Source organism: Salvia splendens, chromosome 11 (genome assembly GCF_004379255.2).
Source record: "Salvia splendens isolate huo1 chromosome 11, SspV2, whole genome shotgun sequence".
Taxonomy (NCBI): domain Eukaryota; kingdom Viridiplantae; phylum Streptophyta; class Magnoliopsida; order Lamiales; family Lamiaceae; genus Salvia; species Salvia splendens.
The window spans coordinates 29,790,245-29,809,298 of NC_056042.1; the positions used below are offsets into that span (position 1 = coordinate 29,790,245).

Consider the following 19,054-nt stretch of genomic DNA (forward strand, 5'->3'; position numbering starts at 1 on the left):
AAATTGGAGAGGAAAGAGAGAGGATTTGAGAGGTTTAGATGTGTGTTTGTATGTGAAATGAGGATGAAATAGGGGTATTTATAGAGTAAAAAAATAAAATAAAAAAAGGAAAACGGTCGAAAACGGTAATATTATCGTTTTCGAATTTTTAACTTTTTTTTACTTTTATTAAATTTGATTTTTTTTAAAAAAAATGAATTATTGCGTCAGCGTGACGAAACCCACTCGCGGGCCGGCGAGTGGGCGTCACGCATGGCCTGGGAGAGCGTGGCGAGCCGTCTCGCACCACGTCTCGGCGTGACGGGCGATCCGGCGGGTTGGTGACGGGACGAGACGCTGCAACGCGTCCTGCCACCGTTCCGTTACGAAGGAACGAAATTCTGGCCACCCGCGTAACGTGTTGCGGGTGGCCTTAGAGATGTGAGAGTGACGCAAAGGGGTTTAAGAGCATCCGCACCGGTGCTCTTGCGGACGGGGGGACGTGGCGGCTTCTGGTTGGCCAACGACTATGTCGTTGGATTTTTCTTTTAAAAAAATAAAATATGAAAAGAATATGAAAATTCATATTTAAATAAAAAATACTATGTATAAATTTTTTCCCACTTCCCAATAAGCTATATCCATTTTTTCTCCACCTTTAATTTATTTTTTCATTATATTTACCCTAAAATTCACATTTTCATCTATAAATACCCCTATTTCAACCAAAAAAATCACACTTGCACGAAACAACTCTTTCAATCTCATTTTTAATTATGTAATTTTTAATTTTTAGGATTTTAATTATGTAATTTTTAAATTTTTGTAATTTATCATTGTATTTTGGGTATTTTAATGTATTTTAATATTGTGAAATCGTTTTTAGTAATTGAAGTATTTAAATTGAATAATAGAATGATGAGACTCATTAATAATGTCAGAGCACACCTAACGAAAAGAGCACGGATGTGAGTGTTGTGCTTTTGGAGAAGAGCATGAAATTAAAAATGAATAAAGATGGATTCGGACCCACATTTGTGCTCTTGCGCGCAAGAATACGTATGTGGATACTCTTAACTTTTAACAAGTGTGGATGGATCAACGGCACGACATATTAGTATGGCGTCGAGAAAAGAGTAAGTTTTGGACCTTCCCATCTTCTCAAATACTACCATGCAATATTCAAGGATTAGGAACGTAAACAAAAGACATATAACTAAAATTTCCTTGAATAAACATAGCAACAACTTTGACATTTTATATTGAATTTTATTGTTGAATAAGTAATTACTGACTTGGCCCTATGTTTCACTGACGTCCCACTTAAGATGACACGTTTTCCTTTTTAGTTTGTCCCAACTAAGATGACACATTTCCCCTTTGGGAAAATTTTTCTCTCCAATTAATATACTCAACCACTTTTTCTCACTCCTATTAAAATATTCATCTCTCTTTTTCTCTCTATTTTAATACTTACACTGACATTTTCTCTCTCCAATTAAACACATTAATCAATAACTCCTAAAATCCTGTACAGGCCAAGGAATGTGTCATCTTAGCCGGGACGGAGGGAGTATTAAAAAATTCAGAATAGACATTTTCACTACTATCTTAATGTACTTATTATCTTGGCTGGAAATCGGAGCTGATAAGATGAGGCAAAAACAAGTACTATGAAAACTGGTAGCATAAATATTAACTATGCATTCAACTCTTACAGTCAGTACAGTAGTATAGATATCTAATCTGGATAACTTAACAAAATTGATTGAGCAAATAAATTAGTGCTGCAGTTGCTCTATAAAGAGGGGTTAGAATTCCTCACTAAAAGAAGAGAAACAAAAGCATTTACAGTCTGTGTCAACACAAATGTATTTGCAATTTCCTAGCTATGGGCTTAATCCTCAATTGACTGAATCTCACCCATCATGATCCTGTTGCTAACCACATTAAATCCTAAAACAGATGGACTCACTTTCTTCCCTTTCTTCCCCTTCTTCTTTCCACCTCCTTTCACATCCCCATCACTCGCTGCCACGCCACCTTTCGCTGAGCCCAATCCATCAACAAAGTTCGTATTCACATCTCTCATTGTCGAGCTATAAGCCTTGTCATTGTTCTGGCTTTTGAAGGCAACTTCAAGAACATCCGCAGGCAAAAAGTCTTTGTAATTTAGAAATTTGTCGATGAACTCGTGGTCGGGATCAAATGAACCAAGATTTTCTATCAGAAGCGTTTTGGCTTCCCCTCTTGATTGCTTAAAACAGAACTCCAGGAAACTGGTATCTGCAAGAAAGAATGGAGTGGATACAATTATGTCAACTCTAAACAAAACCAGAAATGGCAACAAGAGTAGAATGAAGCAATTGTAATAGATACCTTTGGAACCTACAAGTCTGGCGCACTCACTCTCGCACCATTCCTTGAAGTCCATGGCCTCTGATCACAGTATATAGGAGAGATAATTTCAGTTTTAATTTTCCTTCTTTGAGAAATAAATTAAAAAAAATCAAGTTTATCAAAATTGCACACCTGAATTTTTGTTGGAGGCATTCTTCTTCCCTTTCATCGAGGACCGAGTGGAGGAAGCTGCTGAAGAAAATGAATACTCAGCAGGCCTTGCACCGATGGATTTCTCACGGTTCAATGGACCACCGGCATTTCCTTTCACAGGTGGGGTTTTGCTTCCCCAACTGCCCTGTGTTCCAAGTTGAGGATAACCTGACCTGCACGGAATAGAGTAGAAACTCAAATCACAAGAACTACCACTATGGCAGCCAAACTTGATGCAAGTTGAGGATAACCTGAACGCATGTCATCAGCCAAACGTTATGCAGAAATCAAGAATTATCGCTAGAGAATATTTTACCATTCATGGAAGTATGAGAAGAATATTGGCAATAGAATATCATTGTGCTAAAACAATTGGTAGTTCAGAGAGCATGCATGAGTTGGAAATAGTCCCTAAATTTATCTGGTTGCAGTTAATTCAGAGAGAGATAATTGGTCATTTCCTATAGTGTCATTAAGTACCTGCTTCCCAACTCTTTAACCATATTATCAAAATTATAACAAACCAAAGTAGAATTAAATGCCAACTCATGCATAACACCTGATGATGCATCTCCAAAGTCCAATCACAGTGCATTCGAGGGATACAGGGCTGACAGACAAGATTCTGGACGGGTTCCGCTACCAATATACCCCTTTTTCCTAAAAAGAAAAACTACAACCACATATCGCCTACAGAAAAATAATCTTCAGCTGGTACAACTTAAGATATACGAATAGACATTTATCGGTTTTATGACATTTAACACCACACATACCTTTTAACACCACAAACCTCATTTTTCTACCCAATCCAAATATAACTTTGTTAAAGAATCCTGTATCCAAGACCTAACATCATATCTATTCAACAAAAAATTAACATGCAAAACTATAAGACTAAAATGCAAAAAATAAACCAGCTTCAAGGTCTATGCAACCATCATCACGAAACATTACTTCATCGACAACTATTGTAATTCTGATTTGTAAAATATCACAAATAAAGAGAGAGCCGTACTGCTTTGCCTCTGGTTTCACTTGATCCAATGGCCCCCAGAAGAGATCATCCTCCACTTTATTTTTTGTTTGCGAAGAAACTTGTCTAGGGGATGGAGCCTTTGAAGGTGATGATCCAGGGACTGACCATGAGGACACACTTCCACGGGCAGTTTGGTTAGTTGCAGATTTCTGAGGAATTGGCACCGGAATTGCAGGTACAGATGGCATGGACCTTTGTTGTTCCTTTAGGATATCCCTGAGTGAAGTTGGCTTATGAGACTTGCCGGAATCAGTGGACCAAGCAGGGCCAGGAGATGGGCTCGCAGACTCCTCCTTCCACATAACAAAATCACCAAAGGAGGGGCCTGATGGCACTGCTGTAAAAGCTTCCTTCTCTTGCTGCATCTGCCGATTAATTTTTCCCTTTTCATTTGAACTTGATCCAACAGCCACGTCAACCGAAGTTGCAGGAGCAACCTTAGCTGCAGCGTTCTTAGCTTTAGAAGCCTTTTTACGACTCTTTTTAGTATCTTTAGCCTCGATAAAGTCATCATCATCAACAGCCTTATTTTGTGAACTCGCTGTTTTCGAAGACACTCCCCAGGCAGCACTTTCAGAAACTTCCATTTCTCTCTCGACGGACTTGGCAGCAACATCCCAAAATAGATCTTCAGCCTGGCTCTTCTTGTTCTTCTGGATTGAGGAATTCTCGGATTTGAACTCGGCACTGGTATCCTGGTGAGTTATGTTAGGTGCCTTATTATCAGAACTCAAAACTACCCCAGCCCAAGGTGGAGAAATGGCGACAGAGGTTAGAGATGTTGAGATATCCGAAACAGCCACTTCTTCTTGTGCTCTCCTCCTCTGCTCTTCCTGTTGTATTTCAAGCAATGATTTTGGCTTGAAACCAGGAGCAGGTTTCCATGCACGTTGTTCTGTCTGACCCTTGCTCTCAACTGCGACCCCATCACCTGCAGAATTCCAGGAAGACAGTGATTGCTTGCCAAGCAATTCCACATCATCAGCAGTCTTACTCTCCTTTATGTTAACAGGTTCCTCGAGTGCATCTATACGGACAGACATTGTCTCAGGTTTTTCCTGAGGCATGTTTGCTCTTTCACTTTCTGAATTAGGCTGTTGTGGCTTAGACGCACCCTTTACCAACTCAGTAGAAACCTTCAAAGCCTTTTGCTTTCTGGATTTCTTCTCTACTGGCTTCTTTGCTTCCTCAGCCTCAGGAATTTTCATTTCCTTAACAGGCAAGGACTCACTAGTGAGTTTTTCACCTAAATCTGGTGCATATGCAAGAGTTCTAGATGAACTCTCATTCGATTCATTTAACTCTACATGAATATTAGCAGCAGGTAATTCCTGTTTAAGTGATTCCGCTGAACATAATACAGGTGTAGGACTCAAAGCAACATCACAGGTTAAAGATATGACAGTCTCATCATCATACGAAGTGCGTTCCGATGGCTTGTTGTTGGTCACTTCTGACATTCCTATTTCTTCCATTCCATCAGTAGGCATAGAAGAGATCTCTTGCTGCTTTTCTATAATTTGATGAGGCAGGGTGGCATTCCAATTCCTTTGCTCCACGTTATTAGCAGAAGGTGGATGTGGGGCATGCATAGATGTTTCTGAAGCAACATTTGGGCTAAAATCTTGTGATATACTGGGAGGCGCAACAGGTAAGACGACATTTTCATGCTGTGGGTTCGGGGATTGATGCTGAAGACCCATTTTAAATAACTCGTGTGGCTGTCGAAATGGGTTATGATCAACATTAGTAATCCCTGCAGCCAAAGCTTCAGCCTGCAAATGCTGGAATGATGGATCACCCAATCGCTGATTAGAATTCTGCTCAGAGAGCAACTGAGAAATCAATTGTTGCTGATGCAATAATTGTTGCTGCTCTTCCTGCTTCTGTTGCTGCTTAAAAAGCAGTAGCTTATCCAAAATGGATTGTTGTGGTGGAACTGGCACCTGAGATTGCAGCTGCAGCATATACTGCTGTTGCAACAAACTTAGCAGTTGTGGGTCTTGGGACAGACCAGCCGCGAGTAGGTTATCCGGTGTTAATAGGTTGGATGGATTGTCCATGGATTTGGGCAATAAATTAGTCATAGATGGATTCTGCATCTGCAGCCTTTGCTGCTCGCTAATTGTAGATTGTGGAGGAAAATTCTGAGATTGATGAATGTCCAACTTATTCTGAAGTGGGTCCAATCCCCCTTGGACAGGGAAATTCAACCAACCACCCATTCCATTGTTGACATTGGAGCTAGGTCTTTCAGCTATCCCCTGATGGGATGACATTAAGTCCACATTCTGTGAATGTGCAAGAGCATTGTCTGCAATAGAAGACAAAAGGTTCTGGCGAGCCAGTGATGCATCACCCACTAAATCTGTGTTTGCAGCAATAGCAGCTGCATCTCTCCCTGGCCAAAATTGATAAGGACTTGAAAGAGATCTCTGCCTCTCTAGCATCATATTTTTGGCCAATATATAAGGATCATCCCCACTATTACTTCCCACGGAAGTAAATTTGTTAGAATTATTTCCAGTGTATCCCTGCATAGCTGCAAATAATATTCTCGTCAGATTACAAGAAATATATGATTCAGAGGCGAAAACTGATAAAATGAAGGCAGTGAAGTGGCAGTAATCTCAGCATTAGGAACACAGTTTCTTTTTTCCCTTGTTTATATAGAAATAGACAAACCTTTTGAGAGAGCAAAATTTTTAAGTGCTGCAGGATTCATGCTGCCCCCCATAAGTGACTCCAGGAACCTGTTTTCAGTCTCACTCGCCGAACCAGGTTTGTATCTTGAATCAGCTTTCGACGCTTCAGCCTCGTTCAAAATAGGGTGAAGATTCCCCATGTTTCCATAGTTCAACCTACCAGATGTATCTTGTATTTCATTGGGCTTAGGAGAATTGAATCCAGGAGGTGGACGTGCTTTAGCACGCAAGTGTGGCATTACATCTCCAAGTGAAGCGAATGGACTATCAGCCGGCGCACTGGCTAAGCGAACTAGCAATTCTATGCCAAAATACCCAGCCTCAAACCATGTAATGATATCACTTCCAGAAAATGGACCTTGAATCTCACCCTGCGGATCTTTATAGACGAGAACTAAGTCTTCAGGTGGAATCTGGGAAAGTTTGCGTGCCTCAATCTCCCTGTCCAACACTGATGATGTTTGTCTTTTCGCCATAGGATGATCACCCGTCTGGAACTGAGGTCCCTTTCTCGTGTAATGTGTATCCATTGAACTGTTCTCCAAAGCATTATTAAAAGATGAAGATCTCCATGAACCATCATGTCCCGGGGCACTAGACTCTCTGGAGCCAAGAATGCTCCTATTTTCTTTCAAAGCTGAACAAAGCATGAATTAGAGAATTAATAAACTAAATGCATGAACGCTAATTAGGACTAGAATAATCAACTCATCCAAAGGCCAACTGGAATGACTAATAGCATTTCATTACTGTAATGACTTAAATCAACATATACCAGTAACTATTTATATATAGAATTCAGAGAAGATAGTGTATCACCAAAAGTTTAGAAAGTTTTTGTAAATCAGATACTATGGGGTGTGTTATATTGCTAACTTTTTAAGTTGCTAACAATTTAATGCCATCGTGTTGATATTTTTAATACACTGCGTTGATGAGTTAGCAAAGTTAGCAACTTAAGAAAGTTAGCAATTAATCACACCTCCAGATAACTTATGTGTTTGGTTTAACAACACTCATTTGCTTTTCTTCATACATTTATACATTGTGAATTTACCTTCAGCATTCAGTTTGCGACCAAAACTCTGATAGTCCTGCATGGAGTCCACTTTTGCATTAGACCGGGAATATATCGGCCTTTCATCAGACAAACCTTCGGAATCATCATGAGAAACTGCTAAATCATCTCTACTACCTGCTAATGCAAAAGAAAACATAAACTCAATTTGCTGAAAATTTTCTGCTAAAATTGACTAAAGTTAGTGAATTAGGCACACAATAATGTGCTATACTAATAAAAAAATACCAAGCCTGTTTCTTCTAGAATGCATAAAGTCAGTAGTTGCTCGGCCAGCAGATCCATCTTTACTGGTTTGAGGTGCACCACTGCTGACAATTTCTTCTTTCTCAATTCCCTTGAGGATAACCTAGAATTGAACCTACACAATCAATTTTATAACACACCAGCATTCAAAAACTTTTGCAACCAATATGTAACACGCTTTACCAATTCTTCAGGTGTTGGGGCACAAAAGGCTATGGGCTCCACATATTCTTCTTGTGTAAGAGAAGGTACATGAATAAACCCCTCCAAAAACTTTGTGCAGGATCTCATATCAACTGACCTGTAGATATCAGTCAACTTCGCCCTGCTATATTTTAGAGCATGGGACTCACCATTAACACTATCATCTTTTTCTAAGACAGGTCCATGAGTACCGGCTAAGTGGGAGACGGAGCTCCCCATAGAGTTAATCTTTCCTCTACCAAGAGAAAAGGTTGGTGCATGATTTTCTCCACGTCCCCTTCCATGTGAAAAGACAGGAACTTGTTTGTTTGGGGGTGAAGCTTGGTGGTGAGGTTCTGCTCTTCCTCGGCTGTGGGATAAGTTTGGTCGCCATGGTCGAAAATGCTCCCCATCCCTCTCTTCCTTTGCATGAGCAGGAGGTTGAGAAGACCCTTTGTCAAGAATTAGATCATTTTCTTTACTAGAATCCCCCCACTTTTCATGCACCATTTCAACCTCTTTGTCATCAGGCCCCCAACGAGTATTCCATTTGTTCTCTCGGCGTTGATCGTGACCTTCCTTATTTGCTGGATCAGCCCATCGCTCTACTGGGGTACGGCGCACTTCACCATATTGTTTCCCAAAAGAATCAGCCCACCGATCCACTCGTCGGTTACCAGGAAGCTCTCTTTCCCCTTCTCTCCATCGATCTTTGCGGACAGAGGAATTGGTATCCCTTTCTTCATCACGCCAACGATCCTGCCTACCAGATTCCATATCTCTTATGGATGGACGGAAAACATCTTTCTTGTTCTGGTTATCACTCAAGCCATCAACTGTTCCAGGTAGTTTTGTACTATCTAGAGAACTGCCCTGTCCTTGAAGTGGACTAAGATGGTTTTCCTGCACCAGAAAACCATGTATGTGGCATAAATAATGACATTAAGAAAGAAATGTTCAAAACCCCAATGCTTATTCAACTAGGAAACTCCAATTTAGAGGAAGAATGAAAGAAATAATCAGGGGGGAAAGGACTAAATAGATAATAACAAACCCCAGCAACCACTCCAGCTTTGTTCTCCCCTGGTTTTGGCAAAAGCCACTGTGGCGATAGTGGAATTGAATTGTCAGCTCCATGAATATCTACACCAATAAAAAAGAGAGACAGGGTAACTAACAATTTCCATTGGACTGAAACTGATAGAAAATATTATTTAGCATTCTTGATGTGTTTTAATAAGTGTATACCATTTATGTTGTCTCCAATTTGTAAAAATAGTGAAAAACAATAAGCAAAATGATGAACCTAAAATGTTTTAAAGGATAAAAGTAATATCAGAAACTGGCAAACGTCCGTATGTATTTAACCAATTTACAAGTTGTTGCCATCCTACTTAAATACTCTCAATCGGTGGACATGAGAACCTTCAAGAAACCAAGTTGTTTGAATTGTCAAGACAATATTGCAGAAATACCATTTGATGGTCAATGGTGTTAAAGACCAAAAAAAGATTGCAAGCAATTTTCGAGCACCATAGATGCAAAAGCATAAGAATTCACCCATTTCTTTTCACAATACATCTTCCTGTAGTCATTTCTAACAATGTAAGTGTGATGAGAAATAATAGTGTTGAAGAACAAATGGCATTTCTGAGTAATAATACTTCATGATAAGATTCCAAAATCAACAAAATACCAGTACAACTAAAACAATAGGGTAGGAAAGAGAACAAAAATGTTGTACAATTCAACATACTAATTCTTCGAGTTGGTACTCAGGGCAATACATTACTCCACATTTCTAAGTTCAATGTGTTTCTGTCCCTGCTGATAACCGTCAGTCAAATTATTGGCAACACTGCACTGAAGTGAATTTAAAATAATGTGCGGATAAATTTTCAAATTCCCCCACGTTATTAAGTACAGCTATCGAAAGAAATGATTTTTCAAGCACACTGGTGAGTTTAACAAGAGTTAGAAAGAACCGCCAGCTAAATTACTTGGCAACACTGTACTGAAATAAAATATTAAAAATGTGAGGAATAAGGTAGAAACTCGAATCAATTATTCACGTTAAGCAGCCGCCACCAAATACCCCATTAGTCAAAACCAGATAGATAAATCTTGTTCCCAACAATAGGGAAGGAATTAGCTTCAAGCCAAACTACTATTGACTATAAAATTCTCAAATTAGACTCACACTATCAAGTACTGCTATCGAAAGAAGAGATTTTTCAAGCACACTGATGAGTTTAACATGAGTTAAAAAGAAGAAAGTGCCATTTTCAATCCGAGAAGAGGACAATTGAAAACCCTAAACCCACAATGACGCCATAAATCGAAACACGCAATAGCGGCATCAATTCACGACTGGAAAACCCTTTTGATTAGGACGAGAAGAATGTGAACCTTTGGTGATCAGATTAGGACGAGAATCAAACTGAGTCTTGTCAGCCATTGATGATCGAGGTGGGAGAGAGAGATGCCGAAAAACCCTTATGATTGACTGCTGCACAGAATAGACGAAGGCGGGTGAAGTGTAAGATAAATCAGGCATCAGGGAAAGAAAATATTGATGGCGTAGATTAACAACGTGTCCCTCCCTCGCGCATGTTAGCCTACAGGTATTATCTTTATTTTTTTCATTAATTTTATACCTTTCCATTAATATTTCACTACCAAGAGAAGTCGTTGTTATTCGGACAAACATAAGAGCCTCCACAACGCGCGAGTAGGACGGCGTCCGTCCGTCCGTGTTAGCGGCACGGAGACACTGTCCGCTGCTGCGCTCGCACCACTGGCACGGCCATGCTCGATGCATTGAGCACGTTCGTGCCAGCGAGCAGGCGACATGGCAGCGTGTGATTGGCCAACGGTATAGCGGTTGGCAATTTAAATTTATTTTTTTAAAAAATTCATATTTTAATTAAAAAATCCGATTAAAAATAAAAAAATATTTTTCCACTTCCCAAAAAATTATATCCGTTTTCTATCCACTTTTAATTTATATTTCAAATTTTTTCCCAAAAAATACACATTTTCATCTATAAATATCCTCACTTCCACACCAAAAATTCACACCACACTACACAATTATCATCCAAATTCTCTCATTTCCATTCTCGATTCTCATCCAATCTTTCATTCACTCTTACTTTTACAACAAAACAATGTCCGGCCATGGCGATCCTCCCGGGCTCCCACGGTTGGAACCCCGATTGGTTCGGTTCACAACCGTTTCCTAGTCCGGAAACGGAATATTCGGCCCCTCCTCAAACCCAAGGTTCGGAAGTTCCGGGTAGTTACCGGCCTTACCCAATCGACGACCAAGATGCCCCCGAAGGGCAATACGGGTGGACACTCGAGCCTAGAGCGAGGTCGAGCGGCCCCTCCCAAACTCGTACTCCTTCTACTCGCAGTGTCCGCACACCGTAAACTCGGATTGGCATGAACCAATCCGGCGATCATTATTGGTGGCACATCTGTCGCCGGTACAATGATAACCGGCCGGCTGGAACAATCGAGCGCAACGAGAGTATGGTGCGCAACGCCATATACAGAGCCAACGAAGAAATCCAAAAGTTCCAGGGGTATTACCTCCAGGAAGAGCGGTCGACGGAGAGGGGCCGGAGCGAGGTCGACATCATCAGTTCCGCCTTGTTGACCTACCAATCCATGAACTACAAGCCGTTCAAGTACCTCAACATTTGGCAGGAGATGCGGTCACATCCGAAGTATAGGGGAGGCGTAACATCCTCCTCTAGCGTCTCCTCCAAACGGTCAAGGTCGGTATCCCTATCCGACGCCGACTCCGAAGACATGGCTAGTCAACTTGCCGGAGCTAACTTGGGTAGCCCCGACGCAGGCCCGAGCGGTTCCCAACGCCTACCGCAAGGAAGGAAGAAGGCAGCGGCCAACCGCCATCGCGCCGCGACTCCATCCGCCCCCGATCCCGAACCCGCTCTCGCTCCCTATGTGCCACCTCAATCCCCCCACCAACTCGTTGTGGGGAGTTTTGGCCAAACTCAATTTGGCCGATAGGTCAAATATGACCCCCGAGCAACTTCGATCGCATGTGGCGATGATACGGGGTCTCCAAAGAACGTTGGGGGTATTGCCGGATGATGATTAGTCTTCACCGGGGGCATTTTTACGCTTAAATTGTGTAATTTTATTTTTTAGTAGTTTAATTATGTAATTTTTATTTTTTTAGGATTTTAATTATGTAATTTTTAATTTTTAGGATTTTACTTATGTAATTTTTATTTTTTAGGAATTTAATTATGTAATTTTTAATTTTATTATAATCTGTAATATTATTCCGGGTATTTTTAATGAATTTTAATTTTGTGGAAATGTTTTTATTTAAATTGAATAATAGAATGGTGGGACTCTTGTGCTCGTCCTTGCGGAAGAGCATGGATGTGGGTGTTGTGCTCTTGCCTAAGAGCAGACAGAAAAAGTAGGGCCGGACCCACATCCATACTCACTGGCAAAAGCACGAATGTGGATGCTCTAATGGCCTACTCCTAAGATTTTTGTACGAAGCATATATCTAATTTGTAAGAAGCATATATCTAATTTTGTACATGATTTCCTTGCTAAACTTTATATGTTTGATGAACAAGTTGATGACTACGATTTAGGATAGACTCAATGTAAAAAAAAATTGTGGAAAAAAATGCTTAACTATTTGTTGGATTTAGGATAGACTCAAATTGTTGAAAAAAATGCTTAACTATTTGTTGGATTTACGATAGACTCAATTTATTTTACTACTCCCGTCGTCCTTCGACCTTCGTTATGTGTGCCAGTATATCATTTTGGTTTATTCATATTAAATGTCTCATTTTATTTTTACGTATATTACGTAGTGTACTCTATATTCCACTAACGGTTAAAATTCTGAAAATCTTATCTCACGTCGACTTGGTGATGATCCTAGCTCACCTATGTAAGTATGGATAACTCTCCCCCTTATAAGACCTTTTAAGAGGTGAGCAACTCATTTCTAATATAGTATCAGAGCGGGCCCAAGTCGATGATGGATTTTATCTCTTTATCTCATAACTCTCCCCCTATCCTTTTAAGAGGTGAGTGGCTCATCTCTAATACTAACTTACTTTCATTCATATTTTATTATTTCATAAAACTATATAAAAGTAGGAACAACACTCCACTATCTTTTTCAATCTACTTTCTATTGCATTTCTTAAAATCCGTGTCAAATTAAAATATGACACATCTTGAATGACAAGGGCAACATTTAATAGGTAACATAATTATATTAACTGTTAGAAAGGAAAATATGTAAGTAAGGAAAATAGGTAAGCAAGGAAAAGAAATTAATTAGGGAATGAGTATCAGGGCAAATCTTGTCATTTTTATGTAACCCTTGGCCTATTTAAAAGAGGCGTACCTATTGTAATTGAATGAACAAGTTGAATGAATAATACTCATATCTTTTAACATGGTACCAGAGCAAAGGCTCAGAACAAAATCATCATAGCCTAATACATTTCCCGACCAAGAAGGCGGTTATTTCCAACCTGCAACATGTCAGATGATGAAGAGAAACCAAATATGGAGGAGACACGATTAAAGATGAGTAAGAATGTTACTCTAGCCGTTAAACTCAACGGGATGAATTATCCCCTATGGAAACAGCTGATGAGAGTAGCCATCGTGGGAAGACGAGCAAACAGTTATATCACCGGTACACCGCAGCCACCGGAACCTAGAATGAAGGGGTACACAGAATGGGAGGAAGCCGATATGACAGTGTTCTCATGGATAATTGACAACGTCGAAACAGAAATTGTTGTCGACTTTGCACATCACCAAGCCGCGCAAGCTCTGTGGGAGAGCCTACAAATTACATTCGAAAGTACTGCAGATCCATATCTGTTGTACGATCTAGAGGAAAAGGCAGGCCGAATCGTGCAAGTGGAACATAGGCTAGAAACATATTGGCGACATCTCCATGGAATCTGGGTCGAAATTGACCGATGCCAACATCAACCTGTGGATTGCTGAGACAAGGGGATTAGCCAACTTCGAACGTATGTAGCAACAAGACGGCTGTTCAAATTCCTAACATGCTTGAATGCAAGATATGACGGGATCCGAAGGGATATTCTCAAGGAAACTCTGTTGCCCTCAGCCGAGACCGCATACAGGCTTGAAAATCATGCCAGCAGCAGACATCGATCCCCAGACCGGTGCAATCAACGATGGATCATCACGGGTTCGCCGTCTGAAACCAGCCATCAACGCGACCAAAACAGCCACCACCACGAACCGCCGCGCAACAGCCCAATCGCCAAGGCGGTTTCAAACCCGACAAATCAAAATTATGGTGCTCTCATTGCGGAAAACAAAGACATACTCGAGATACATGTTTCCTCCTCGTTGGATTTCCGGAATGGTAAGATGAAACTCAAAAGGCTAAAGCTCGATTAGCCATCAGAGTCGAAGATGGAGGTGGATTATTTCCGCAAGGAGCAGGGAATAGGGAGATGACTAACACCCGTGGGAGAGCAGGAGATACCGGTCCTCAACCGGGTGGAGGCGGCAGGCCCGGCGAGGCAGCCTTCGCGGAGAAGAAAGGAGGCGGGTCATATGGAGGTAACAGATTGGGGTTGAGAAACCCCGATCCCCAATTTGATTTTCAGAATAAACCCCAAAGCATGAGTAATTTAATTTCTGGTCCTTATAGTTCAGAATATATGCAATATGACCCGGAAAAATTACAGTTAGGACCCCAGAAAGACTATATTCAACGTTTGACCACAAAACTGTCTGAAAATTCCGTCTTAAGCCCAAATCGTTTTGCACCCTTGGAAAATATACCTATTGCATGCATTGCCCAAAGTAAAATTGACCCTAAGGAGAGTGAGTGGATTTTTTATTGTGGGGCAACTGATACTATGACCTACGATATGAAAGATTTTTCTGAATTTAATGGGGCAACTAAAAGCCAAATTCAAACTGCCGATGGAGAGTTGACCGCTGTGGGTGGGAGTGGAACCATTGAAATATCCCCAACCCTAAAGCTTACAAACTGTCTCTATGTGCCCAAATTATCTCATAAACTTATGTCTATCAGCCACGTGACGAAAGAATTAAACTGTGCGTTACTAATGCATCCAAATTTCTGTGTATTACAGGATATCAGGACGAGGAGGATAATTGGGCGTGGCACTGAGCGTCAAGGTCTTTATTATGTGGATGAGATTACTCAACAAGGTGGCACCGCGATGCTTGCTCACGGATCTGCAAATCGGGAAGCTTGGTTGTGGCACCGCAGATTGGGGCATCCATCATCGGGTTATTTAAAATTGCTTTTTCTAAAGTTTTCCCATTTTAAGGATATTACTTGCGAATCTTGTGTTTTGGCAAAAAACCACAGACAACCCTTTAGATCAAGTGATACTCGTGTTAAGACTATTTTTTCTCTAGTGCATGCCGATGTTTGGGGTCCAGCTCCTATTGTTGGTGATCATGGTTTTAAATATTTTCTCATTTTTGTGGATGACTGCACTAGATTCACTATTTTTTGAAGCATAAATCTGACGTTTTTGAAAAATTTACCCGTTTCTTTACAATGATCCAGACACAATTCCAAACCACGATCAAAATTCTTAGATCCGATAATGGTAGGGAATTTGTTAACAAAGACATGACCGATTTTTTTAAAGAAAAGGGGTTAGTTCATCAAACTACTTGTCCTTACACTCCTAAACAAAATGGTGTAGCTGAACGAAAGAATATGATAATCCTAGAGGTCACGAGAGCCCTGTTTTTTGACTCAAATGTTCCTAAATTTTTATGGCCCGAAGCTGTTGCCACTGCTGTCTACCTGATTAATCGTTTGTCTACAAAAATTTTGGGTATGAAAACTCCTTTGCAGACTCTCGCATCCCTTACTGATATTCCCCCACCTCTCACACTTCCGCTCAAAATCTTTGGTTGTACCGTTTATGTGCATGTACCAAAACACGAAAGAGGAAAATTTTCTGCATGTGCAATAAAATGTGTTTTTTTGGGGTATGGGATAAATCAGAAGAGCTATCGATGCTATCACCCGGGGTCTAGGAAGGTTATAACAACCATGAATTGTAATTTTATAGAAAGTGAATACTTCTATCACACCCAACCTCGGGGTCAGGGGGAGAGTGTTGTTCAGGGGGAGTGTGATAAAATTGGACCCCTCAGTTTGCCGATGCCACATCCAAGTATCTGGATCGTGGAACCAACAGAACAAGCTAGTGTCACTGCCGAGTCAGTCACATCTGCTGTAGAGCCTCCTCAACCGCCCACGCCTGAATCGAGTCCTCCTCCAGTGATATCTGAGGTAATTCCTGAAACTAACTCAGATAATACAGTTATTACCCCTGACACTTTTGGTGTAGACGAGAATGAGAATGCAGCAATTGATGGTGATACCGGCCGCTATATACTCCCCAACAGAACTACTCGTGGGGTCCCGGCTAAGAGATACATTCCTGAGAGGATTAGTAGAAGCCGATATTCTATGGCGAATCTGGCTAAAGCAAATCTAACAGAGATGGCTAGGGCGTTTGAAGCAGCACTTTACGAATAAGAAGAAATCTCATATACGACCGAGGAGGCTATGAAAATTGCTCACTGGCGAGAAGCAATGCTAGTAGAAATGCGAGCTCTGATGAAGAACAATACATGGGAAGTATGTCTTAAACCTGATGGAGTTCGAACTGTGGGATGCAGATGGGTCTTCACTATCAAACGGAGGCCAAATGGGTTGATTGAAAGGTATAAGGCGAGACTTGTGGCCAAAGAATACACTCGGACTTATGGAGTTGATTATGCTGAAACATTCTCACCGGTAGCAAAGATGAGTACTATTCGAGTGCTCTTCTCAATAGCGGCAGTCAGGGAATGGCCACTACATCAGTTCGACGTGACAAACGCATTCTTACATGGGAACTGAAGAAGCCCATTTACATGGAGCCACCACCTGGATATGTTGGAGATTTTGAAGGATGAAAGATTTGCAAACTAAAACGAACACTATATGGGCTAAAGAAGTCACCTAGAGCTTGGTTTGGGAGATTCTCTGAGGCAATGAAGAAGTATGGGTATGAACAAAGCAACTCTGATCATACATTATTCTTGAAGAAAAGAGAAGGAAAGATCACATGCCTCATCATCTATGTAGATTACATGATTCTCACGGGAGATGATGAAGAGGAAATAAGCAAACCAAGGAAGAATTTGTTTGCAGAGTTTGAAATGAAGGACTTGGGATTACTAAAGTACTTTCTGGGTATAGAAGTGCTAAGGTCAAAGAAGGGGATCTTCATCAGTCAGAGGAAATATGTACTTGACTTGTTAACCGAGACAGGACTACTGGACTGTAAGCCAGCAGATACTCCTATGGTTCAGAATCATGGTCTGCGGATAGTTGAAGGAGCTGAAGTCACTCACCGCACGAGATATCAACGTTTAGTTAGGAAATTGATATACCTATCCCACACTAGACCCGACATAGCTTATGCAGTTGGAGTAGTTAGTCAGTTTATGCATGCACCTCAAGTAGCTCACTGGGAAGCAGCACTGAGGATTATTCGATATCTGAAAGGGACAGCGAACCATGGGATTCTATTCGAGAATCATGGACATTTAGAGATTCATGGGTTCACGGATGCTGATTGGGCAGGGAACCCAAATGACAGAAAATCAACTGCTGGATATTTTACCTTTGTGGGAGGAAATCTTGTCACGTGGAGAAGCAAAAAACAGAAAGTGGTAGCCTTGTCAAGTGCAGAAGCTGAATTTCGAGGGATTAATAGTGGGTTGACTGAGGAAATTGATGACTGAGTTGAACTTAAACTCACCGAAGTCATGTAAGTTGTTCTGTGATAATAAGGCGGCAATCAGTATATCTGAAAATCCAGTTCAGCATGATCGGACAAAACATGTCGAGGTGGATCGACATTTCATCAAGGACAATATAGAAGCCAAGACAGTAGAACTTCCTTTTGTGAGATCTGAAGATCAGTTGGCGGATATACTCACGAAAGCTGTCGATGCAAGAAGCTTCCATGAGGTATTGGGCAAGTTAAGTATGGGTAATCTCATTACTTAACTTGAGGGGGAGTGTTAGAAAGGAAAATATGTAAGTAAGGAAAATAGGTAAGCAAGGAAAATAAATTAATTAGGGAATGAGTATTAGGGCAAATCTTGCCATTTTTATGTAACCCTTAGCCTATTTAAAAGAGGCGTACCTATTGTAATTGAATGAACAAGTTGAATGAATAATACTCATATCTTTTAACATTAACTTAAAAGGGAGTAGTGGAAAAACTTAATAGGTAACATAATTATATTAACTTAAAAGGGAGTATTGGAAAAACTTTAACGTTGAATATCCTACAATAGCAGTATATAAAACTTTGAGGTCTCGTACAATTGCTCAAAATAAGTTTTAGTAAAATGCTAACTACAATTAGATCCACTAAATTAAGGTCTAAGATGATCTAGCCGCGAGTATCTATTCTATTATTATCTCCACCACATAAGAGTCACATTTTGCTATTTCGGTCTATCTAACAATAAGAGTCATATTTCAATTTTACCATAAATGATAAGTAGGCCTCACATTCTACCAATTTATTCAACTAAGTATAATAAAACTAATATATGTATAAGTGGGGCTCATAGTCCACTAAAACTCGTGTCCACACCATATGTGACTCCTATTGTGGGACGAGGTAGTAACAAAAAAAAATCGAGCAAGGGTATTAATGTCTACTATGAAAGAATTGGTTATAATTAACTATTTGGTCTCTCTAAAAAATGTCTCAAAACTTTGAATTTGTATAATTATCTTGATTTAAATTATTTTTTCGCACATATATGTAAAATTAAAGGTGATTTGATAAAGATTCTAACGATATCCTAATTGCATATATTCAATTTTCGTGAGTTTACGTATAAAGATTCTAACGATATCCTAATGGTATATGTTATAAAGTTTTGATCCATATTTAACTCATCAATCAGGTAAAAATGCGTTGACCATTCATTTTTTTGAAACCGTTAAATATCATCTTACCTTAGGGCTTAGGACAAATTAAATAAACATTTATTTACACTAAAACAAAAAAATTGAAAAAGAAGATAACTGGTTAGCACAACTAGAAATATATAATTTGAACATGTCTATTGGGAACACAAGCTTCATAGTCATCTTCTTCTTCGTCTTCGCCAAACCAATTGTTAGTTTGT

The 19,054-nt window shown here is 40.2% G+C and overlaps 1 protein-coding gene across 3 annotated transcripts; it reads right to left on the minus strand.

Annotated features, from left to right (window-relative positions):
* Positions 1-1,648: 1,648 nt before the first annotated feature.
* On the minus strand, positions 1,649-10,346 carry LOC121755273 (protein ESSENTIAL FOR POTEXVIRUS ACCUMULATION 1-like). Of its 3 annotated transcripts, XM_042150558.1 has the most exons (11): positions 10,193-10,317; positions 9,540-9,607; positions 8,838-8,926; positions 7,784-8,686; positions 7,583-7,703; positions 7,334-7,474; positions 6,257-6,913; positions 3,551-6,113; positions 2,512-2,705; positions 2,359-2,418; positions 1,649-2,265 (listed from the first exon to the last, which is right to left on the minus strand). In XM_042150558.1, the coding sequence occupies exons 4-11, from the start codon at positions 8,558-8,560 to the stop codon at positions 1,877-1,879; spliced, it is 4,902 nt and encodes a 1,633-aa protein (XP_042006492.1). In that variant the 5' UTR covers positions 8,561-8,686; positions 8,838-8,926; positions 9,540-9,607; positions 10,193-10,317; the 3' UTR covers positions 1,649-1,876. The 3 variants fall into 3 exon arrangements, with proteins under 3 accessions (XP_042006492.1, XP_042006491.1, XP_042006490.1); XM_042150557.1 differs by lacking the exon at positions 9,540-9,607 and having other exon boundaries at positions 7,334-7,471; positions 10,193-10,346; XM_042150556.1 differs by lacking the exon at positions 9,540-9,607 and having other exon boundaries at positions 10,193-10,346.
* Between the last annotated feature and the right edge of the window lie 8,708 nt (positions 10,347-19,054).

Coding starts and splice junctions, on each gene's coding strand:
- LOC121755273 (XM_042150556.1), bottom strand. CDS start 10,340: ATGCCTGATTTATCTTACACTTCACCCGCCTTCGTCTATTCTGTGCAG. Junction 8,687..8,837: donor AAGCTGGAGTGGTTGCTGGG/GTTTGTTATTAT, acceptor TTTCTGGTGCAG/GAAAACCATCTTAGTCCACT. Junction 2,266..2,358: donor CAGACTTGTAGGTTCCAAAG/GTATCTATTACA, acceptor TCTTTCTTGCAG/ATACCAGTTTCCTGGAGTTC.